We start from the raw sequence: 23,109 nt of genomic DNA on the forward strand, positions 1-23,109 counted from the left end.
CTGAGACCAACTTCCTTTAATCATTAAGAACCCGGGCACAAACAAGACAGCTGCTACGTAAGAAGAAAAAGGAAGGCTTTGTCAACTTTTGTGAGAATCTATCTCCAAATACTAGTGCAAAAGAAGTTTGGAGCAATATTAGAAGGTTTGGTAAAGGTATCAGGTACGAAAATTATCATTTTATCTCTAATTTCTCAATCCCACAAGATATGTTTGATCTTTTGACGCAACCTCCCTCTATGTTGCGTAACATCCCCGAATGTCGCTTCTCATCAGAATATACAGAAGACTTCCATATCTCAGAATTTGTCGCGGCTGTTAAAGGTCTGAAGAGCAAGAGTCCCGGTGTGGATAAAGTACCTTTCAGTGTGCTCAGCCATCTCCCTGTTAAAGGAGCAGTCTTTCTTATCAAATTTTTCAACAAAATACTTCGGAGGGAAACCGTCATTCCAGAGACGTGGAAAACCCAAATGGTGATCGCAATTCCTAAACCGGGGAGAGACCCCTCAGCGTTATCGTTCTACAGGCCCATCAACTTAGCTTCTTGCATAAGCAGAACTTTTGAAATTATGATCAAAAACCGACTGGAATGGTTCGTAGAGAACCAAGGTTTAATAGACGTTCACCAAACTGGTTTCAGAAAGGGTAAGGGAACTTTCGACAATCTTGCAGTTATCTCCTCAGAGGTACTCTGCCGTTTGGCTCGCAATCAACTAGCAGCAATGGTGACTTTGGACATATCCAATGCCTACGATAATATAAATGTAGACTTATTGAACACGGTGTTGGCCAAAATTGGAATCGCTAGAGATTTGACTTTGCTCATTAAAGATTTTCTCACGAACAGGAAGATACAAGTTAAAGTTCCATCTACTAATACATTCGTGTCAGGCAAAACCACCAGCAAGGGAGTTCCCCAAGGTTCCCCTCTTTCTCCATTACTATTTAATATTTACATCAATTCAATTAAAGAAACAATTCCTAAGAACATAAGACTTTTACAGTTTGCGGACGATACCGCCTTGCTGAGTACTGGGACTGATGCCCAAACAATAGTGAACAATTTGAATAGAACTTTGCAAAATATACATATTTGGTCTTTGAATGTAGGACTTGAGATTAACCCCAATAAATCTGCATCTATATTTTTTTCCAGGAAGAGTTACAAGGTTAATTATCTCCCCAGACTTCACCTCAACACTCGAACCATTGCATGGAGAAATTCCATCACATATCTAGGAGTGATTTTTGATCCAAAACTGTCATGGGAGCCACAAATTAGAAATATGATACAGAAAGCTGGTGGGTTCAATATGATGCGATTAATAAGTAGAATTTGGTGGGGGGCACATCCCTCTACCCTTCTAACTTTTTACAAAGCTTATGTTAGACCCCATTTGGATTATGGAGCCTCTTTTTTGGGTGGTAGCTCAAGAAAGTCTATTGCTCAACTTAACAAAATTCAATTTGAGGCACTGACAATAGCTCTGGGATATATGAAGTCCACACATACTAACATACTTCTAGGGGAAGCAAGTGAAATGGATTTAGATACATGCTAGCGACTAAATCATTATTGAAAGCTGCCAGTTTAGTGAACAGTGAAACCTTAGCTGCGGTTAGATGGTTATATATCACCTATAATGAAAACCATTACTTTTTTCGGAAAAAGAGTATTCCTGCACTTGTGGATGCTTTTGAAATAGTTGATTCACTGTTAGATACACTTTACAGGAGCCAAGTTTATCCCTGTTTCTCTTGTCCACTGCCGAACCTTTTAAGCTCTGTTCAAATCCAAGACTTAAAACTAAAGAAAGATAATAATAACTCCAAATTATTTGAAATTAAGAAGAGCGAGACTTGGACCCCAGATTTTCATTTAATTTTTACAGACGCCTCAAAAGATAAAGAAGGCCGAGTAGGTTTTGGCGTTTACAACTACAATACGAACCTTAAAATGGGACCAGGCCTACCAAGTGAACTATCCATTTGCTCTGCCGAGATTTATGCTATTGGTCAAGCTCTTGATTGGATTGAATTCAAGGACATCAACAAAGCAGTCATTCTTTCAGACTCCAAAAGTGCCCTCGAAGATATCAATAAAACTGGGATGGATGCAAAGTCTAACTACCTAACCTTGCAGGTTAAGAATAAACTATTTACCTTAATAAAAACGCAAAATAAGGATATCCAATTATGCTGGATATCAAGCCATACTAATATAAAAGAAAACGATGTTGCGGACCAGATCGCCAATGCTGCACGCCTCGAACCACAGGAAAATATAAAATTGAGCTTTAGGGAATTCTTCCCTAAATTAAAGCATAACATCTGGAATGCTTGGAGCGACAGATTGAAACATATAGGATTAGGGAAAGGAATTAATTTCACCTCACATTATTCTACTCCGCCAACTAAACCCTGGTTTCATAAGCTCGACTTGAATAGAAGAGAAATCACAACTATGTGTAGACTGAGAAGCAACCATTGCTGTTTTCCGGCTCACCTAAATAGAATCAAAATCCAACTCTCCGGAGACTGTGAATGTGGAGAACTGGGCGATTTAAGTCATGTGCTGTTTGATTGTGCTCTTCATTGGGAAAAATCACAACAGTTGTATGAGTCACTCATTAGTGCTAATTTTCCTTCGCCTCATATTAATTCCATTTTATTTCACCGCACTCAGTTGGATTTTCCTGCTAGAATTGATGCATGTGGATTAAATCTTTGAATATTGTTTTCACATATTCTAATTCTTTCGTCCATTTTTTTTTCCTGTATAGCCGTCCAGTAGGATGATGGTATCACCCAGACCCTCTTTACGGAGGCATCCTTCATGGAAATAGTTTATTGCACACCATTACCGAGAAGCTGGCCGAATTGCCTTAGCAGTAGTGGCCAAATAAAGCGTAATTAAAAAAAAACAATAAAATATATCCTACATCTATGGTCCGAGGAACGAATGTAGACTAGGGTCTAGTTAAGAAGGAGGTTATGTCAGAATGAGACGCGTGGTTACTTTGTACTTTTGGATTCATCTTTTTTCATGTTGCGTTTTGTAGTGTCAATATATTGTTGAGTTTCGGACTTGTTTGAATATCCCAAATTGACCATTTCCTACAACAGGTTATGGGCCCAGACATGCTGTGTGAATAAGAATTCGGGAGTCGTAAAAGTTAAAATATACGTTTCTAAAACGTAGTCGAAAGAGAAAAAAAAGCAATACCAAGTTATTTGGGAACGTTAAAGAGTTTGGCATAAAAACGAACGCCACAAATAATAGTGATGGCAGAAGGATTGCAAGTCGTGAAGTTGAATGGAGAAAATTGGACACTTTGGAAATTTCAAACATTGGTGTGTTTAAAATCCAAGGGACTGTTTGAAGTTGTTAACAAGGCTGCTGTAAAACCGCCTGGTGACGAAACGGATAAGAAAGTTACAGAATGGATTATGAAAGATGCAAAGGCTCAAGAAATAATTGTGTGTAGACTGGAAGAAAAACCCTTATCCATGTATTGGCATGTACCACAGCAGCGGAAATGTGGCAAAAATTGGTGACAATCTATGAAAATAGATCTCAGATAAGTGCACATTTATTGCAGCAGAAGTTTTTTGGCTTGGAGTACGGCGAAGTTGGCATAGCTGGGTTGATATCGAAAATTGAAGAAATTCAAGGAAATCTGAAACTACAAGAAGATGAAATAAGCGATAAAATGGCAATCACAAAGATACTTATGTCTCTACCCGAAAGTTTAAAGTACTTTGTTTCAGCGTGGGAATCCATGCCAGAAGACAAACAAACTTTGTAGAACTGATGTCAAGATTGTTAGTAGAAGAAGAAAGAAACAAACCCAGTAGTTCAGGGACAGCTTTAGTCACAAAAACATTTAGGTCAAACAAGTTTCAACAACAACGGAAAGATATAGTATGTTTTCAGTGCAATAAAAAGTGTCATATAAAGAATAATTGTCCAGAAAAGACCAAGAAAATATGTCACTGCTGCAGAAAAGAGGGACACTTAATTAAAGACTTTTGGTTTAACAAAAATAAGAAGAAAAAGGAAGAAGGTGGTAATGCAGAAAGCGATGAAAAAAATGCAAAAGCAAACGTTTGAACAAAAATCTGTGGGCAGAAGCTATTAACACTTCAGTTTTTGTGTTAAATAGAATTGGATGTAGTTCCATTCCGAACAAAATACCTTATGAATTTGGTTCCAAAGTAGCGGTGCACATAATTAAAAACAAAAGAAGGAAATTGGATTCAAAGAGCAAACTTGGAATTTTGGTAGGATATGGACAGACAACTAAAGGGTATCGAATTTTATTTCCACAAAGAGGGGAAGTAGAAATCCACAGAGATGTAGTGTTTATACCAGATAGTGAGGAGGCTGACCGAAAAGAGAAGAAAAATGAAGTTAACGTAGTTTTGTTAGATTTGGACACAGACATAAACAGTGAAGATAAACCAATACAAGAATCAGAATTTGAAATAGACATAGAGAATGCAGAAGAAAGAAAAGAGAATGAACAGTTGGAAAAGAGAAGAGTTAGAAGACCAGATTGGATGAGAGACTATGATGTGACCTTCTACACCGAAATAGAAGAACCTATGACCTTCGAAGAAGCCATAACCAGTACAGATAGTGAAAAATGGAAGAATGCGATGGAAAAAGAATTGGCAGTGTTTCGTAAAAACAATACGTGGACTGAAGTGCCTTAGCCCGTGAATAAAAACGTCATAGATAGTAAGTGGGTGTTTAAAAAAAAAGGTGACCGAGAATATAAAGCAAGACTTGTTGCGCGCGGTTTTCAACAAAGAAGTGATCCTGAGTTGTATGACATATATGCTCCTGTAGCAAAGTTAACAACTTTCCGCATCTTACTGGTAGTAAGCAGCAAGATGGGTAGACCAATACACCAAATGGATGTGAGAAGCGCCTTTTTGTATGGAGATATAGAAGAACAGGTATTCATGGTGTTACCAGGTAAAAATAAAAGTAATAGTAATACAGTATGTAGGCTAAATAAGTCGCTGTATGGTCTAAAAAAATGTCCATATTGTTGGAAAAAAAAATTTGACTCTTTCATGCGAAATCAAGGTTTTGACCGATCACAGAATGATTATTGTTTATACCTTAAATTGAATGAAAACAGCAAATCATTTGTAATGTTATATGTTGATGATCTTTTAATATTATGTACAGATGACAGCGGATTAGATAGGTTAAAGCTAGTTTTAAATAAAAATTTTCATTTGAAAGATTTAGGAGTTATTTCAAATTACTTAGGTATAGAAGTTAAACAGAGACTAAATGAAGGACTTACTGAATTAGGACAAAAAGAATATCTAAAAAATGTGTTAACTCGTTTTGGTATGCAGGATTGTAAATCCATAAACACTCCTTTAGACAGTAATATAGATTTGAAAATCTTTAAATGTGAAAAAGTTGACCTGGCATTGCAAAAATTATGCAGACGTATTGTGGGAAGTTTAATGTACGCCGCAATGGGGTCTAGACCTGATTTATGTGAGAGCATTAATTTGTTAAGTCGATTTCAAGACAAAGCAAACAAAAACTTATACAAAGCTTTAAAAAGGGTTTTGCGTTATGTGCAGGGCACACTAGATTTAAAACTAATGTTTATGCCAGATGACAAAAATTTGTTAATAGGATATGTTGATTCCGATTGGGGTGGAGATACGATTAATCGCAAATCCACCACAGGTTTTATATTTAAGATGTTTAATTGTACTATCGCCAGGGCCAGCAAGAAGCAGCAAACAGTAGCCATATCATCAACAGAGTCAGAATACATAGCGTTGAGTCTAGCAGTAACTGAAGCATGTTGGCTGAGAAAAATAATGTATGATTTTTTTTTTCATGTTGATAGCCCAACAACAATATATGAAGACAAACATATTGATGTTAAGTTTTACTCTATCAAAGAAAAGATCGATGATGGTATTGTAACTGTAACATATGTTAAGAGTGAAAATCAACTGGCAGATTTGTTTACAAAACCATTAACATACGTAAAATTTAAAACGTTACGTTTAGGTTTAGGTTTAGAATAGAAAAGCTAAAATAAGTGTTATTTGTTATGGACCATAACCTTGTAAGGAATTATTTTATTGAGGGGCGTGTTGGTAATCGTAAAACGAACCAATAAAATATATCCTACATTTATGGTCCGAGGAACGAATGTAGACTTGGGTCTAGTTAAGAAGAAGGTTAGTGCAGAATAAGAGACGCGTGGTTACTTTGTACTTTTGGATTCATCTTTTTTCATGTTGCGTTTTGTAGTGTCAAAATATTGTTGAGTTTCGGACTTGTTTGAATATCCCGAATTGACCATTTCCTACAACAGAAACACTGGAGGTATACTTCAAGAGTGCCCTGCAATATGAGGAAAAGCGCTGAAAGACTTACCCTTCAAGGTGGTGTACACTATCAACAACTTATTTAGTTTTTATCTTATAACTTAGTTTCAAAAAGCTTGTTATGAATTTAATAATGGACGATTAAGTATAAAAATTATTAACAGCAGGTAGTGTTTTTTTTTACATGAGAATCACTTAAAAACACAAACTGGTTTCTCTGAACGCTGTCATATTAACGATATTGTTATGAACATGCAGATAAGAGGTTTTTTAAGCGAAAACCGTACATCAGATTGAAAAAAATAAAAAAAAAAATTTCTGCAGTGTTTCTCATATTAAATTTTCTTTTTGAAATGGAAACATTCAATTAGAATACAGCCTGTACAATTTTTGTTAATATATATCAATTCGTATCAACTTTTTTCCTTTGTTCCTCTGTTTCCTTCGCTTTTCTTCAGCTTATCTAACCTAATGCCAATTGCGATCGCCGAAGGACTAAAAATTACCTTTAAAATTTTCGTTTCAATCCCAACTTTAAAATCGATCACCTACGCTAAGAACAAAGCCCTTACGTTGATACGCATTCTAGTTAGAAAGGGCAAGAGAGGAAAATTTTAATTAGATACGAGTTTGTCTATTTTAACAAATATAATATTATACTAAAATATAAAGAAATAATTTTCAATCGTACAACATAATTGATCCATTGAGTGGAAAAAGGTATGTGAACCACGGAAAAACAAGGATTTCATTGCATTTTAAAAAATATCTTTACAGAAGAATATTAGGAGAACTTAAATGGTCCGAATTCGGGAGAGAGTTTTTAAAAAGATTTATTAGCACAGAAAGCGGAACAAAACCGGTACAGAGGCTGGAATAATTAAAAGCACTTTTACAATATAAGAAGCGAATATATCTCTCTTTTAGCGGGGAGTCAGCAAGGGGTTATTTTCACTATGGGCTTCGTCTGTGGTCCGGGTACATAACTGAGACGCCTTTTTTTGTTCATTGAGTTGTTCATTACTTGTATAATTAAAAAACGAAAAAGCTTAAATCAAAAAATCTATTATTGTGTTAAACGACCCATTGATTTTTTGGTACAGTTTAATATTCATAACTAAGTACTCTATCGTATAGGTCGGTGTAATTTTTAGGTAACTGACAAAAAAACACTGGAGACTGCTTTGGAAGTAGGTTACAGACATTTCGACACTGCATATGTATACGGCAACGAACATATCATCGGCAAGGTCCTCAACAAGTGGTTTTCATCTGGAAAACTCAAGAGAGACGATGTTTTCATAACTACGAAATTGCCATTTCACGGCAACTATCCCGAAGGGTAATATTCTAATAAGGTAATATTATGGCAGGAGCTATAACTTCTGTTTTTCATAATGTGGAGAAATTTCTTAAGGAGTCCCTGGCGGCCCCACAAATGAATTATGTTGACCTATATTTAGTCCATTCCCCGATTCGAATGAGAGGCAGGTGTGGGGGCGTAGACGGATTGTCTATGGATCATGTAGGCGTTTGGCGCGTGAGTCCTATCTAAAAACTTGCACGAAACTAATATTGAAGGGATTATTTTGCAGGAAATGGAGAAACAGGTGAAGGCGGGTCGCGCCAAAACGATTGGCGTCTCTAATTTCAATCAAAGACAAGTAGAGAGACTTCTTAAAGAGGCAGAAATTAAACCAGTCTGCAACCAAATCGAATTAAATGTGTATCTACCTCAAACGCAATTAATGGAATTCCTCCAAGCGAATGGAATCGTTGTAGTTTCGTTTTATTCTTTAGGAAGCTCTAGACCGATAGAACGACGAGACAAGATTGGCTTACCTCAAACAGTACGTATATTGCGTATTGGACATCCGTTAAATCACTTATAATGGTTTTAGGCTGCAAGATCATCCGGAATATCCTCACCCTGTACGAGACGACTAACCTGGCTTTATTTGTGTAATATGCCAAATAAAAAATATATAAATGTATAATCTTTTACGACTTTCGCACAAGAATTGTTTCGTTCCACTTCACTAAAAAAAATTGTTTGCAACCATATGGTCTTGCTAAATACTACTTGCAGTTTTTCCATCATTCTGTAATACTTTTTCTTTAATAAAATCGTTGGAATAAAAGCAATTAACAACCAGTTCTAATTATATATGCTCTAAGTGCTTTAATTTCCACTGCCATCATCAATCGGTACAGCGTTTAAACAAATTTCCAAGCTACCCATGTTTACAGTAATAAGTAGAAATCCTGATACGAAAATTGTTTATTCATGATGCAAAGTTGCAAAAATTAACATTTTATTCCCAAACTAAGACATTTAATTCAAAATTAAAACACAGATAATTTGAACTATAACCGGCAACCCAATTGGATTAAATTTTTCTTCTAAAAATAAAGACTTCTGACTTCTAATACTGCCGGTCAAAGGGCCAAAGTTTTAAGACATTTGCCATCATATTTACATGCAATGTTTTCTTTAGAAAAAAACAATCTGAATCCGTGTTAAATAAACCAGGGACTCATTCTATAAGGCAATACAGCCTAAATAATAAAATGTCCCTATGAATAGCTAACAATGTCTTGGTAGTCTGTACAATATGAGAAAGTTTTAAGGCTCAACCAGATCTACAAAAATAACTGAGGGAGGTATCAAAGCTAGTGAATAATTCTAGAGCTGTTATATCAAATTTTTTAAATAATATTTATTACAATCCCAGTAACTGACACCAAAATAATAGAATTTAGTTAACCGTAGTTAGGTAACCCACATTCCGCGGATTTAGTTTTTGTACTTTTCTCCATAGGGCAGTTCGACGGTCTTTAATAACTCGTCCATATCAACAGCTAATAACAAGGAAGTCTGCACATTATATGGAAGTCTTAAGGCTCAACCAGAACTATAAAAATAACTGAGGGAGGTACCAAACCTAGTGTGGAATTTTAAAGCTCAGTTATATTATATTATTTAAATATTTATAAATAAGATTTCTTACATCGTTGTGACAGACTACCATAATCACGGAATTTAGTTAACCGTAGTTATGTAACCCAGATTATGCTAATTTAGTTTTTGTACTTTGCTCCAGAGGGCGCTTAGATCAAATATGGTTAGATCAAATATGGTTAGTTTTGTGATCATAGTTAATTCGAAGCCCTGAACATCTTCTTTTTTCTCGTAACGTTTGCAAATTGGCTAAGGGCATTTGCCCGTTACCGACTTAAGTCGAGAGGTTTTGTTAAATTTCCAAGCGTACTCAAAATTAACACATCACACTACACTCCATGAACAGCATTGGTTCAATGTTACCGAGCCCAGTCTAAACTTTTAGCATAAGAAGTATGTTTACCAAAAGTAAAGCACGTGCAATTAGAAAGCCACATATAGGTTTAGCAATTATTTTTCTTAAAAAATTTTCATTTAATAATGGAATACCATAGTTGACCACTTTTCAAACATGTGCTATTCAATTTAATGTTCTTAACTAATAAACACGAACAAGGAAAACGAAAATGAGGATTGAGCAAAGTTTTAAACAAAAGTAACAGATCTTTAATATTTTCGAGATTTTTATTTGTTTAGTAATTTAAAATTACTACGTAACTTAAATTTTAACTATTTTTATCTATTTCACTATTCTGGCGCATTCTCCAAAAATTTAAAAGAATCTCCTGAAAATTTGGCAGGCGGGTAGATCGCGTCTAGATCATCATTTTGTGCCCAATAAACTAATCTCTCAACTAGTAAGGGAAAGCCAGGAAATGGGTGGAAATTGGGAAAATTCAAAGTGTTCATGAGCGGTTGAAATTTGGCAGGCAGGTGGATCTCGTCGAGACGATCATTTTGTGTCCAGTAAACTTTTCTCTAACACGTAAGGGAAAGACAGGAAATGGGTGGAAAATGGGAAAATATTAAATTGGTCGGAGACGGTTGAAATTTGGCAGGCGGGTAGATGGCGTCGAGAGCACTCTAAGAACTTGATGACAAAAATCGAGAGGTTCCAATGAACCTTGGTAGGTCTACACGGCAAAAAAATCATATGAAATCTTTCACCGAAAATTCACTAACTGTTTTTTGCCATACTGGTGCGTCCAAGAAACTCCTGAATCTGTTCGGGACTAATTCAAAAAGTGACAAACTGCAATACAGGCGTGCTTTCGTTAAACGGGCACATTTAAAGATATTGTCCCATGTTTTGAGGTACCAAGTTTTCGAATATTTGCAATGCGGCATACTTTATTTGACGTCGTTTTTTTCATTTGAAGCTTCTAAAACATCGCGTGGATTTCGCGTTGATTTCATTGGAAAATTACGCCTTTTGGCGGTTTTTAATAGCATTACATTATTACATTATTTGAAAGTCTTAAGGCTCAACCAGAACTACAAAAATTATTGGGGGATGTATCTGTATGTATAAGTTAGTGTGGAATTTTAGAGCTCAGTTATATTATATTATTTAAATATTTTTAAATAAAATATCTTACATCCCAGTGAGACTACCAAAATTACGGAATTTAGTTAATCGTAGTTATGTGACCCAAATACGCAGATTTAGTTTTTGTACTTTGCTCCAGAGGGCGCTTAGATCAAATATGATCAGTTTTGTGACCATAGTTAATTCGAAGTCCTAAACATTTCTCCTTTTTCTTCGTTTTCGTCGTAACGTGAGCAAATTGGCTAAGGGCATTCGCCAATTACCGACTCGGTCGATAGGTTTTGATAAATTTCCTAATGGTGACATCTTAAAAGTCTAGTTTATCGCAACCCAGTTAACACTGTAGTATAGCTGAAGGATCGTATAAGAAACTGTTGGTAATCGTAAAACGAACCAATAAAATATATCCTACATCTATGGTCCGAGGAACGAATGTAGACTAGGGTCTAGTTAAGAAGAAGGTTATGTCAGAATAAGAGACGCTTTTTTTTTTTCGGTCAACCAGGTGAAGTGGTGTGCACAATTTTACCTCGATCCGAGAAAATTTTCATTTTTTTGAAGTAATTCTAGTCTTCAACTGAATTTTTCGGTCTGGGTGAGTTTTATATTTAGTCAGCAGTAAATATTTGCTTTGGTTTGGTGTCGCAGTTCGCAATAGATTAGCGCTTTTCATATCATGACATGTGCTTCGGGGGGTAAAGACCCCCCTGATAGAAACGATCGTATCGTAGTTAATAATCCGATAGTGTACGCAAATGATTTTGATTCCTTTCAAGCTCAACTAAACTTGTCCCAAGCTTCTACCTTCTCTAGCAGTGGTTATTCATCAGCCTTGACGCTTTCGCCTTTAGCTAAGAAAGCAGCACATGCTATCGCTCAGCATCAATACTTCTTAGTACCCACTAAGGAGGAAATAGATTTAGTTGGGACAGAGTTACAAAAGCTTAAATCTGTCTTCGTGGAAGATCAGGATGCCCTAAACGAAATTGCAAGAATTTCAGTCAACATAAGGAGAACACTTAACCGAAAGTATGAATATGAACTTACAGACCAGGGACCATTTCTTATCATAATGGAGGGAATAACTTCTCAAGTTGGAAACATTCACCCGATGAATATTGGAAAAATTTTGCACAGAGCTGGAGTACAAGGTATAACAAAAATCAATAGAAAAGGGGCTAATAAAATTTTAATTGAATTCAGAACATCAGAGTATGCTAATCAGTTTTTGTCAAATGAAAGTTTCAGTTCTGCTAGACGCTATAATAGGTACATTCCACAACGTCTTGTCACTTGTAGAGGACTAATCAAGGATGTAGGGGACCAAATTACGGAAGAGGATTTTTACTCAGAAGCGATAGCTTATAGAGGAGAATTATCCCGGGCCAGGTCGATTAAGATATTAAATGTAAAAAGAGTCTTAAGAAGGAAGAAAATACTTGCTATTTCTGGTGAAACAGTAATGAAAACCATCCCCACAAACGATTATATTGTAACATTTGAAGGAAAATCATTACCCCAAACTGTAAATATTTTTAATAATGAAAGAGAAGTGGAAAAATATGTTAACCCGGTTATAATGTGCGTCAATTGTTACAGATTTGGACATGTCAAAAATAATTGTAGAGGCAAGCCTCGTTGCGGTTTTTGTACAGAAGATCATCTTATGTTTGGTTGTGAAAAAAGAGAGCAAGCAATGTGGACGAGAAAGAGCAATGGACTGTAATTTTTTGTTTAATTGAAGCTAGAAATAACGGGGCGATTTAAAAAATAATATATTGATGTAACGAGACGAAAAATGACAATCTCTTTTCTTCTTGGCCTACCTTGATGTAGCTCTGGCTGTTGACCGGCACAATTTCGCAATACTTGACGGCACTCGAGATATTAATTCTGGCACGCGGAAAAATGCTCTCACGTTGGTCTCTGCCTGAGTCCTACTAGTCCCGATCACAGCGGAGTGCGACACCCAAGCGACATACGAGTTTTTCTGGCCGTATACCCAGTGAGATTGTCACCAAAATACGCGGAGAATATAACCGCACCAATTAATTAAAAGAAAACCAATTTCAATTTGCTCGATATAAAAATTCCCCAATTACAAAAATTAAAGAGGAAAAATAAAACAAAACAATTCCGACTGGACGGAACATACCGCCCACCTAAAATGGCAACATTTTATTAATGAATCCAAAAAAAAGAAAATAATTAACAAAAACCGTAATAACAATTCCGATACCCACGCGAATTCTAAGCTTAAAATTAAAAATTAATATATTGGAAAACATTAATAACTAATATATTGGCAAAGGACAAACCTTTAAAACTAGGCGTTTGAGAATACCCTTTGCCGTTTTAATAGAGACTACTCTCACCACTCCGTCCGTACCCGGATGGACTTCTGTTACGCGCCCCAAATGCCAAGCCAATGGAGGAGAGAGATTTTATTTAATTAACACCAGGGTGTCAATTTTAATATCAGTGGAGGGATCATACCACTTGGATTTTTGGTTAAGGGTGTGAAGATACTCAAGATGCCACCTTTTACAAAAATCCTGATGCATGCGCTGTAATAACTGCCAACGCGAGAGTCTTGCCAATTTAACTTCGGTTAAATCTGATTCAATAAATGTGTTAAGAGGTTGAAGATTTAGAAAATGACTAGGAGTTAGAACGCTTAGATCGTTAGGGTCGGAACTAACAGAGCACAATGGCCTAGAATTTAGAATCGCTTCAATTGCGGTCAGAACTGTGATGAACTCTTCGTAGGTTAAAATATGGGTTCCTACTACCCGAACAATATGGGTTTTCACTGACTTGATGTTACTCTCCCAAATTCCACCAAAAGTTGACGCCGAAGGAGGGTAAAAGTGCCACCTTTTGCCTTCTCGTGTGGAAGCATTATGCATCTTTTGAGCGAGTTGTTTGGCGGCTCCAATAAAATTAGTGCCACAATCACTGTAGATGTCCGTGACAAGACAACGCCGAGAAATAAACCGTCTTAACACCGCAAGGAATGCATCGGTAGACAATTCAGTAGCGAGTTCTAAATGCAGAGCCTTGGTGGCCAAGCATACGAAAAGACAAATATAAGTCTTATAACTTTTCGAGCTTCGCATTTTGCGCATCGTTACTTGGAATGGACCACCGAAATCAACCCCACATTTGGTGAAGCATTTTATTTCATTTACTCGCACTGCAGGTAAGTTACCCATTACCGGAGGACAAGAACAGGGGTTACTTTTAAAACAACGAACGCAAGAAGAGATGACCTTTCGTATCACTCTTTTAGAGGACGGGATCCAATATCTTTGGCTAAGTAAATATTGGGTAGTTTGTAGCCCAACGTGTAAGTACTTAACATGTGTATGCTCCACAACCAGACGAGTCAGCTTATGATCACTTGGAAGTAAACACTGGTGTTTATTACTATATGGAATAGAAGAGTGATGTAAACGTCCGCCCACCCTGAGAATACCATCTTGGTCAAGAAAGGGAGTGAGCTTGCGAAAATATTTCGGGAAGGACTTCAAATTATACGAGTCTTTTTTAGAGAGTGCAGTTATTTCTTAGTTATAATAAAATCTTTGAATTTGCTTGATTAAAATTAAGAGGGCTTGGTCGAGTTCAGATAGAGAAAAACATTCATTTAGCAACAGCGTTGGATTTTTAGTCTTTGAGATGAAGCGCATTATGTAAGCGCAAATGCGATTCAATTTTGATAAAGATGAGAACCGGTCTATTAGGTTATCCCAGCAACATCTCTCTGTAGTCGAAATAGTAAGAGTCGTCTTTCGTCTTTCTAATGTCACTTCGTTGATCTTTAGAGACTCGTTTGACCAAGGGTCACAATGGGAAGTTAGGAATGATGGCCCCGCCCACCATTTTTCTAAGTGGAGTAATTCGCAGGGTACAATGCCGCGGGTAGCACAGTCAGCAGGATTTTCTTGTGTAGACACATGAGACCATTGACTAGGAGATACTTTTTCCTGAATATGGGTAACCCTGTTGCTCACAAATGTTGCCCACTTATGGGGTGAAGATTGAATCCACGAAAGCGTAACAGTTGAATCAGACCATGCGAAGACTGAGGTGATGGGTAACATATTTCGATACGACTGCATCACAATTTCGATCAAATCTGCTAAGGGTACAGCCGAGCATAGCTCTAAACGAGGAATTGAAATTTTCTTGAGTGGGGCTATTCTTGATTTGGCACACAAGAAGAAAGTTTTTGCTTGGTTACCTAGCACCGCTCGTACATAAATTACAGCGGCGTAGGCACTTTCAGAACTATCACAGAATCCATGTAATTCGCAGAATTTCATGTCATCGAAGGTAACCTTTCGAGGAATAGATAAAGAGAACAAGAGTGGCAGATTCTCCTTGTATAAGGCCCAAGCGGACGACACCGACTCTGGAGCCAGTTCGTCCCATTCTATTCCAGAAGACCATAGTTTTTGAATTAGTAATTTGATAAAGACAGTAACGGGAGCTAAGAACCCGAGAGGATCGAATATTCGTGCCAAATCGGACAGTAAGTTACGTTTAGTACATGCATGCTGTCTGGGATCAATTTTATAAGTGAATGTATCTGAGGTGGGACACCATTGCAGACCCAAAATTTTAATAATTTGATCACTTTCTTTGTCTAGCTAAACCGGAACTTGGGAGATCGATTTATCTAAATTGGAAATAAGAAGGGGATTATTACTACCCCATTTCCGGAGTTGAAAACCCCCTAAGGCAAGGAAATCGATCAACTCCTTTTGAAGGCTCAAAGCTGCTTCGACAGAATCAGCACCTGACAATATGTTATCAACATAAACGTTGGTTTTTATAACCTTTGAAGCTCGAGGAAATTGATCTTTGTGGTCCTGAGCCAATTGGATTAAAGTTCTAATGGCATAAAAGGGGGAGGAATAGATTCCGTAAGTGACAGTATTAAGCCTATAATCTTGAATAGGATCGTCTTTGGAGAATCTGAAGACAATCCGCTGATAATCTCTGTGAGGTTCCGACATCAGTATCTGCCTAAACATCTGCTTTATATCGGTCGTAATAACGACAGAGTGAGTGCGAAATTGGAGGAGTAGAGAGAATATATCTTGTTGAAGTTTGGGTCCAACTAGCAAACAGTCGTTAAGAGATAAGTTATTAGCCGCCTTTGCCGAAGCGTCAAAGAAAACGCGAAGTTTAGTAGTTACACTTTCAGGTCTAAGTATACAATGGTGAGGTATATAGTATTGATAATTAGTATGTGGCAAAGGTTTAACAAGTTCCATATGACCGGAATACAAATAATCTTGCATGAATAGGTTATATTCTTTGCGGAGTTCTGGATTATGCAAGAGTCGTCGTTCAAGTGAATAAAACCTACGTAAGGCAATGTCTCTTGAATGATCGAATACCGGTAGAGAAGAGAATTTAAACGGGAGATGAAGAATGTATCGACCAGTATTATCTCGAGAGTAAGTTTCAACGAAGATTTTTTCTGCAGCCAGATCTTCAAGGGAGTGGGCGTTTATTTGAGGAATCTGTTCGAGATGCCAGAATTTATTAACAACCTCTTCGAGTGAAAGTGTAGAGGTGCAACAAATTGTATTGTTTGAGAGAGTTGGTGGTGATGTTGGTACTCGACCTGTAATAATCCAACCCAGATGTGTATTAATAGCCACAGGTTCATTGATAGAGTGAGAAATAGAGCCTTCCTTAAAGAGAAATCCAAATGCATCGCAACCAAGAAGCATGTCAATGGGACTTGAAATATTAAATTTATCATCGGCAAGGTCTAAGTGCGAAAATTTACTAAAGCTAACATCCGGTAAATCAGAGCTGGGCATGTTATCACAAATTTGGGGTATAACTGCGAAATCAAGGGTTATTCGGGGTTCACTGGACATTCGAGGGATAAACGTGCAAGTAACCTCTTGAGAAACGTTCGAGGTGGTATTTCCTAAGCCTTTTACAAAAAGTGAGAGAGGCTTCCGAGTAAGTCCAAGCCTATTAGAACATTTAGATGTTACAAAGTTCACTTGACTGCCACTATCAAGTAAAGCTCGAACAGGTCTGTAGTAACCAAGCGAGTCTAAAACTTTGATTTGAGCGGTAGCTAGAAGAACTGAAGAATCTCTACCATCAGGGCTAGAATCAATGTTCGTTAAAGCAACTGACTGTGTTCCTGCATCATATTTGTTAATAAAATTATTTGAACTGGTGGAAGGATTATGACCAGGGCTGAGCTGTTTATCATGATGTAATAAAGTATGATGTGGCTTTGAGCATTTTCCACAACGTACACGAGATGAGCATTTGAATGCTGTATGTTTTAAACCTAGGCAATTAGTGCACCAGTTTTTGATCTTTACCAACTTATATCTGTTAGCAGAATCCTTTTCTAAAAACTCTGGGCAACTATAAATTAAATGGCCTCATTTATGACAAACTGGACAATTGCAGGAGTCAGAATTTAAAAGAAAGGTTCTTTTCTGCGATTTAGAGGGTTTTCCTTTTCCGTTATCTTGGAATCAGAAGAGTGGGAGACAGTATCTAGAGCAACGCATTGTTTTTTGAGAAAGTTTAACAAAACATCAAAATGTTTGTTTTTGTAGTTAATATAAATAATAATAAAAGAGAACAAAGTCCCACTGTTTAGTAGGATGACCTAAGTAGTCGAGGGCTGATAAATGTTCGGAAAATTTATCTAATAATGACTGCAGGACCTTCACGTCCGTTTCACTCTGGAGGGGTTTTATTTTTTCTATTTCACGCCAATGACTGACAGAAATCAAGCGAGAGTTCTCATAGCGCTCAGTCAATGTCTTATAAGCAATGATATAGTTACCTTCAGTTAAAGGATTGCACTGTACAATGCTCAATGGGGGCCCTTCTAAGGAATTTATGAGGTATGTAAACTTTTCAACATTTGAAAGAGTTAAGTTATTGTGAATCATAGAATTAAAAAGGTCGATGAATGTCTTCCAATTGCGCAATGAACCATCAAATTTTTTCAATTCTAATTTAGGCAGCTTGATGTGACTTGGAGTACTGGGGTTAATTTTAGTACCATCAAACAATTGGGAATAAGTAGCGGCAATCTTGTAATATGTGTCATCAAAAACTTTCCTAATATGTCTCTGTTCGTCCAGGTCACTATCGTCAACCGTTGCCAAAATATTTAAAATAGCTGCATGTTGGGTTTCAAAGTCCGTAAGAATAGCTGGTAAATGCATATAACGAACCTTGAACTCCATGTGAATTGCATTATCTGTTAAAGCTCGAGTAGCCACTGCGAACATTTCGCTCAAACGACTAGAAGATTATATAGATAGATTATATCAATTACGGTCAGCTAACTGAGCCAAAATACAACAAGCTGAACTCTACAATTTCCTATAATGATCACAATAATAATAATCAATAAATAAATTAATTTAAAATATTTTAGTTAGTAGTGGACAATAGGCACTCCTATATAAACGCTTGCAAACATCGGTGTGACGGGGGGACGGGGGGACGGGGGGTCGGGGGGAGAGAGCGAGAGTAGAGTGGCGTGTAAATTTTTTGATTAACGAGCTAATATTTTAATTAGAGTATTTGAGAGAATATTTAAAAGAATGCGACAATTAAATGCTAAACAAAAAATATACAACGCCGAAATAATAATCTTCCTTATGCGACAAAAAAATTTTGAAAATACGGATGCGACGGCGACGTCTAGGTTAAATCGGTGCGAGTTCGGTACCTGTCCGAATGGAACCACAAAAAATTTCAAATTTTTAAATTCTGTTCCTTTTGAAAAGAGCAAACTGAAATTTGGCCACGTTATTTTCGCGATTAATTAAATATCCGTGATCGATTGGACCAAAAAAATGGACGAGAAAGAGCAATGGACTGTAATTTTTTGTTTAATTGAAGCTAGAAATAACGGGGCGATTCAAAAAATAATATATTGATTGAAAAATGACAATCTCTTTTCTTCTTGGCCTACCTTGATGTAGCTCTGGCTGTTGACCGGCACAATTTCGCAATACTTGACGGCACTCGAGATATTAATTCTGGCACGCGGAAAAATGCTCTCACGTTGGTCTCTGCCTGAGTCGTACTAGTCCCGATCACAGCGGAGTACGACACCCAAGCGACATATGAGTTTTTCTGGCCGTATACCCAGTGAGATTGTCACCAAAATACGCGGAGAATATAACCGCAGTAATTAATTAAAAGAAAACCAATTTCAATTTGCTCGATATAAAAATTCCCCAAAAATTAAAAAGGAAAAATTAAACAAAACAATTGCGACTGGACGGAACACAATGAAAAAAATGAAATGCCCTGCAGATCATCTTAACAATCTGACTAAAACGTGTAAAATTCCAAATGGTGAAGTAAATCCAAAACCAAGCTGCGTAAATTGCAAGGGACACCACACTGCTACTGACAGGGGATGTCCCGAATACAAACGGCAAAAACAAATTAACGAAACCATGAGCCTACATGATCTACAACCTTTCTTTTTATGAAGCAGCTAAACTGCATCCACGGCTAATTAATGCAAACCAAGGCTTTACCCGAAAACCAGAAGATTTTCCTAGTTTAAATAAAAAAACTCAGAATAAAACTCCTCATCCAACAAGTCCTCAGGGCTGTTCCTCATATACATCAGTACTTAAAAGAAAACGGCCTGACACCCAATTTATCAAAGGGTATGATAAAGTAGCCCATGAACTAACTTTGTTACCCTCAAGTGTAAGAAGAAAAGTCTCATCTATACAAGTAGGTGAAAACTCGACATCAGAGTCGGAAATGGAAGTAACTCCTGTAGGAAATGGCTGGGAAGAAGTATGCAACAAGTTTGAAGCTTTCAAAAAAGACGTTATGTCAATAAAGGGTATGGATGAAAATTGTGTCAACAATATCAAACAATATTTTGGTTCATTTGACCTACAGAGGGGGGGCGGCTGCGATGGCAGCGGTTGACCTACAGGGGTTAGAAAAAGAAAAGGTAATCTTATCACTAGTTTTAATCTAACAGTAGTTTTTACGTAACAAAACTAAGTTTAAGTTTTAGTCAAAAGCGTTTTATAGTTGAGCTTTAATGAATATCGTTCATTGGAACATTTGCGGGGCTGAAAAAAATAAAGATGCTATCATTAGAGTTATAAGTGATTTTAAGCTAAAGATCTTATTGCTCAATGAAACCTTGCTCAAACCCAACACTAACTTTAAAATATCAGGGTTCTCTTCTGTAAGAGCTGATAAACCTAATGGTGCAGATGGTATAGCAATTTTCTTGAAAAACAAAATAAAATATAATATCATCGACTTAAGCAAAATTAATATACCAGAGAGGTGTCAGGTTATTCTTGCAGAGCTTGTCGATTTTTTTATTTGTTGTGTTTACAAACCTCCAGATATTTGTTTGGTCAGGGCAAGCCTCGATTCAATTTTCGATCTAACCCGTAATAAACCAGTCCTCTTTATGGGAGACTTTAATGCCCATAATCCAATATGAGATTCCCAGGTCAGTTACTCACGGGGAATTAGAAGTGGGAACATTCTTTATGATTTCATTAAGGATCACGATTTGTGGGTACTAAATGATGGATCAGCTACTCGGCACACACGCCCAGGCGTACACAGCGCTCCAGATGTAGCTTTTTGCTCCCAGAGACTGTCTGGACTTACTGACTGCAGGGTTCTCCAGGATAGAGTGAATAGCGATCATTTTCCTATTTTGTGTATCATCGGAAATAACCGTTGCAACTCAGGTTCGACAAGAAACTACACTAGCAAATATGATTTCAACAAGGCAGACTGGGAGAAATTTTCCGATTTAATCTCCACGAAATTTAGAACTTCACCTCCTATAAATTATGAGGATTTTTTGAATATAATTTTCCTATCTATTGCAGAATCTGTTCCAATGCATAAACACTTATTAAACTACGGGTTACCTTGGTGGGATAATGAGTGCACCAACGCTATTAAAAGGAAAAGACAAGCATTCAGAGATTATAAAAACAACCCCTGTGAGACCAACTTCCTGGAATCATTAAGAACCCGGGCACAAACAAGACAGCTGCTACGTAAGAAGAAAAAGGAAGGCTTTGTCAACTTTTGTGAGAATCTATCTCCAAATACTAGTGCAAAAGAAGTTTGGAGCAATATTAGAAGGTTTGCTAAAGGTATCAGGTACGAAAATTATCATTTTCTCTCGAATTTCTCAATCCCACAAGATATGTTTGATCTTTTGACGCAACCTCCCTCTATGTTGCGTAACATCCCCGAATGTCGCTTCTCATCAGAATATACAGAAGACTTCCATATCTCAGAATTTGTCGCGGCTGTTAAAGGTCGGAAGAGCAAGAGTCCCGGTGTGGATAAAGTACCTTTCAGTGTGCTCAGCCATCTCCCTGTTAAAGGAGCAGTCTTTCTTATCAAATTTTTCAACAAAATACTTCGGAGGGAAACCGTCATTCCAGAGACGTGGAAAACCCAAATGGTGATCGCAATTCCTAAACCGGGGAGAGACCCCTCAGCGTTATCGTCCTACAGGCCCATCAACCTAGCTTCTTGCATAAGCAAAACTTTTGAAATTATGATCAAAAACCGACTGGAATTTGTCGTAGAGAACCAAGGTTTAATAGACGTTCACCAAACTGGTTTCAGAAAGGGTAAGGGAACTTTCGACAATCTTGCAGTTATCTCCTCAGAGGTACTCTGCCGTTTGGCTCGCAATCAACTAGCAGCAATGGTGACTTTGGACATATCCAATGCATACGATAATATAAATGTTGACTTATTGACCTCGGTGTTGGCCAAAATTGGAATCGCTAGAGATTTGACTTTGCTCATTAAAGATTTTCTCACGAACAGGAAGATACAAGTTTAAGTTCCATCTACTAATGCATTCGTGTCAGGCAGAACCACCAGCAAGGGAGTTCCCCAAGGTTCCCCTCTTTCTCCATTACTATTTAATATTTACATCAATTCAATTAAAGAAACAATTCCTGAGAACATAAGACTTTTACAGTTTGCGGACGATACCGCCTTGCTGAGTACTGGGACTGATGCCAAAACAATAGTGAACAATTTGAATAGAACTTTGCAAAATATACATATTTGGTCTTTGAATGTAGGACTTGAGATTAACCCCAATAAATCTGCATCTATATTTTTTTCCAGGAAGAGTTACAAGGTTAATTATCTCCCCAGACTTCACCTCAACACTCGAACCATTGCATGGAGAAATTCCATCACATATCTAGGAGTGATTTTTGATCCAAAACTGTCATGGGAGCCACAAATTAGAAATATGATACAGAAAGCTTCAGGTGGGTTCAATATGATGCGATTTATAAGTAGAATTTGGTGGGGGGCACATCCCTCTACCCTTCTAACTTTTTACAAAGCTTATGTTAGACCCCATTTGGATTATGGAGCCTCTTTTTTGGGTGGTAGCTCAAGAAAGTCTATTGCTCAACTTAACAAAATTCAATTTGAGGCACTGACAATAGCTCTGGGATATATAAAGTCCACACATACTAACATACTTCTAGGGGAAGCAAGTGAAATGGATTTAGAACACAGAAGATACATGCTAGCGACTAAATCATTATTGAAAGCTCCCAGTTTAGTGGACAGTGAAACCTTAGCTGCGGTTAGATGGTTATATCACCTATAATGGAAACTATTACTTTTTTCGGAAAAAGAGTATTCCTGCACTTGTGGATGCTTTTGAAATAGTTGAATTCACTGTTAGATACACTTTACAGGAGTCCAGTTTATCCCTATTTCTCTTGTCCACTGCCGAACCTTTTAAGCTCTGTTCAAATCCAAGACTTAAAACTAAAGAAAGATAATAATAACTCCAAATTATTTGAAATTAAGAAGAGCGAGACTTGGACCCCAGATTTTCATTTAATTTTTACAGACGCCTCAAAAGATAAAGAAGGTCGAGTAGGTTTTGGCGTTTACAACTACAATACGAACCTTAAAATGGGACCAGGCCTACCAAGTGAACTATCCATTTGCTCTGCCGAGATTTATGCTATTGGTCAAGCTCTTGATTGGATTGAATTCAGACTCCAAAAGTGCCCTCGAAGATATCAATAAAACTGGGATGGATGCAAAGTCTAACTACCTAACCTTGCAGGTTAAGAATAAACTATTTACCTTAATAAAAACGCAAAATAAGGACATCCAATTATGCTGGATACCAAGCCATACTAATATAAAAGAAAACGATGTTGCGGACCAGATCGCCAATGCTGCACGC

At 37.2% G+C, this 23,109-nt stretch overlaps 1 protein-coding gene across 1 annotated transcript; it reads left to right on the forward strand.

Moving 5' to 3' along the window:
* The first annotated feature begins 4,899 nt into the window (after positions 1 to 4,899).
* Positions 4,900 to 8,378, forward strand: LOC132704347 (estradiol 17 beta-dehydrogenase 5-like). The gene is made up of 6 exons (XM_060674291.1): positions 4,900 to 4,984; positions 5,672 to 5,832; positions 7,583 to 7,723; positions 7,787 to 7,921; positions 7,977 to 8,231; positions 8,283 to 8,378. The coding sequence occupies exons 1-6, from the start codon at positions 4,900 to 4,902 to the stop codon at positions 8,376 to 8,378; spliced, it is 873 nt and encodes a 290-aa protein (XP_060530274.1).
* Positions 8,379 to 23,109: the final 14,731 nt, after the last annotated feature.

The sequence above is a fragment of the Cylas formicarius genome, unplaced genomic scaffold, assembly GCF_029955315.1.
Source record: "Cylas formicarius isolate icCylForm1 unplaced genomic scaffold, icCylForm1.1 PGA_scaffold_7__23_contigs__length_41026272, whole genome shotgun sequence".
Classification (NCBI taxonomy): Eukaryota; Metazoa; Arthropoda; class Insecta; order Coleoptera; family Brentidae; genus Cylas; species Cylas formicarius.

Coding starts and splice junctions, on each gene's coding strand:
- LOC132704347 (XM_060674291.1), top strand. CDS start 4,900: ATGGGTAGACCAATACACCAAATGGATGTGAGAAGCGCCTTTTTGTAT. Junction 7,724..7,786: donor CACGGCAACTATCCCGAAGG/GTAATATTCTAA, acceptor CATAATGTGGAG/AAATTTCTTAAGGAGTCCCT. Junction 8,232..8,282: donor AGATTGGCTTACCTCAAACA/GTACGTATATTG, acceptor TAATGGTTTTAG/GCTGCAAGATCATCCGGAAT.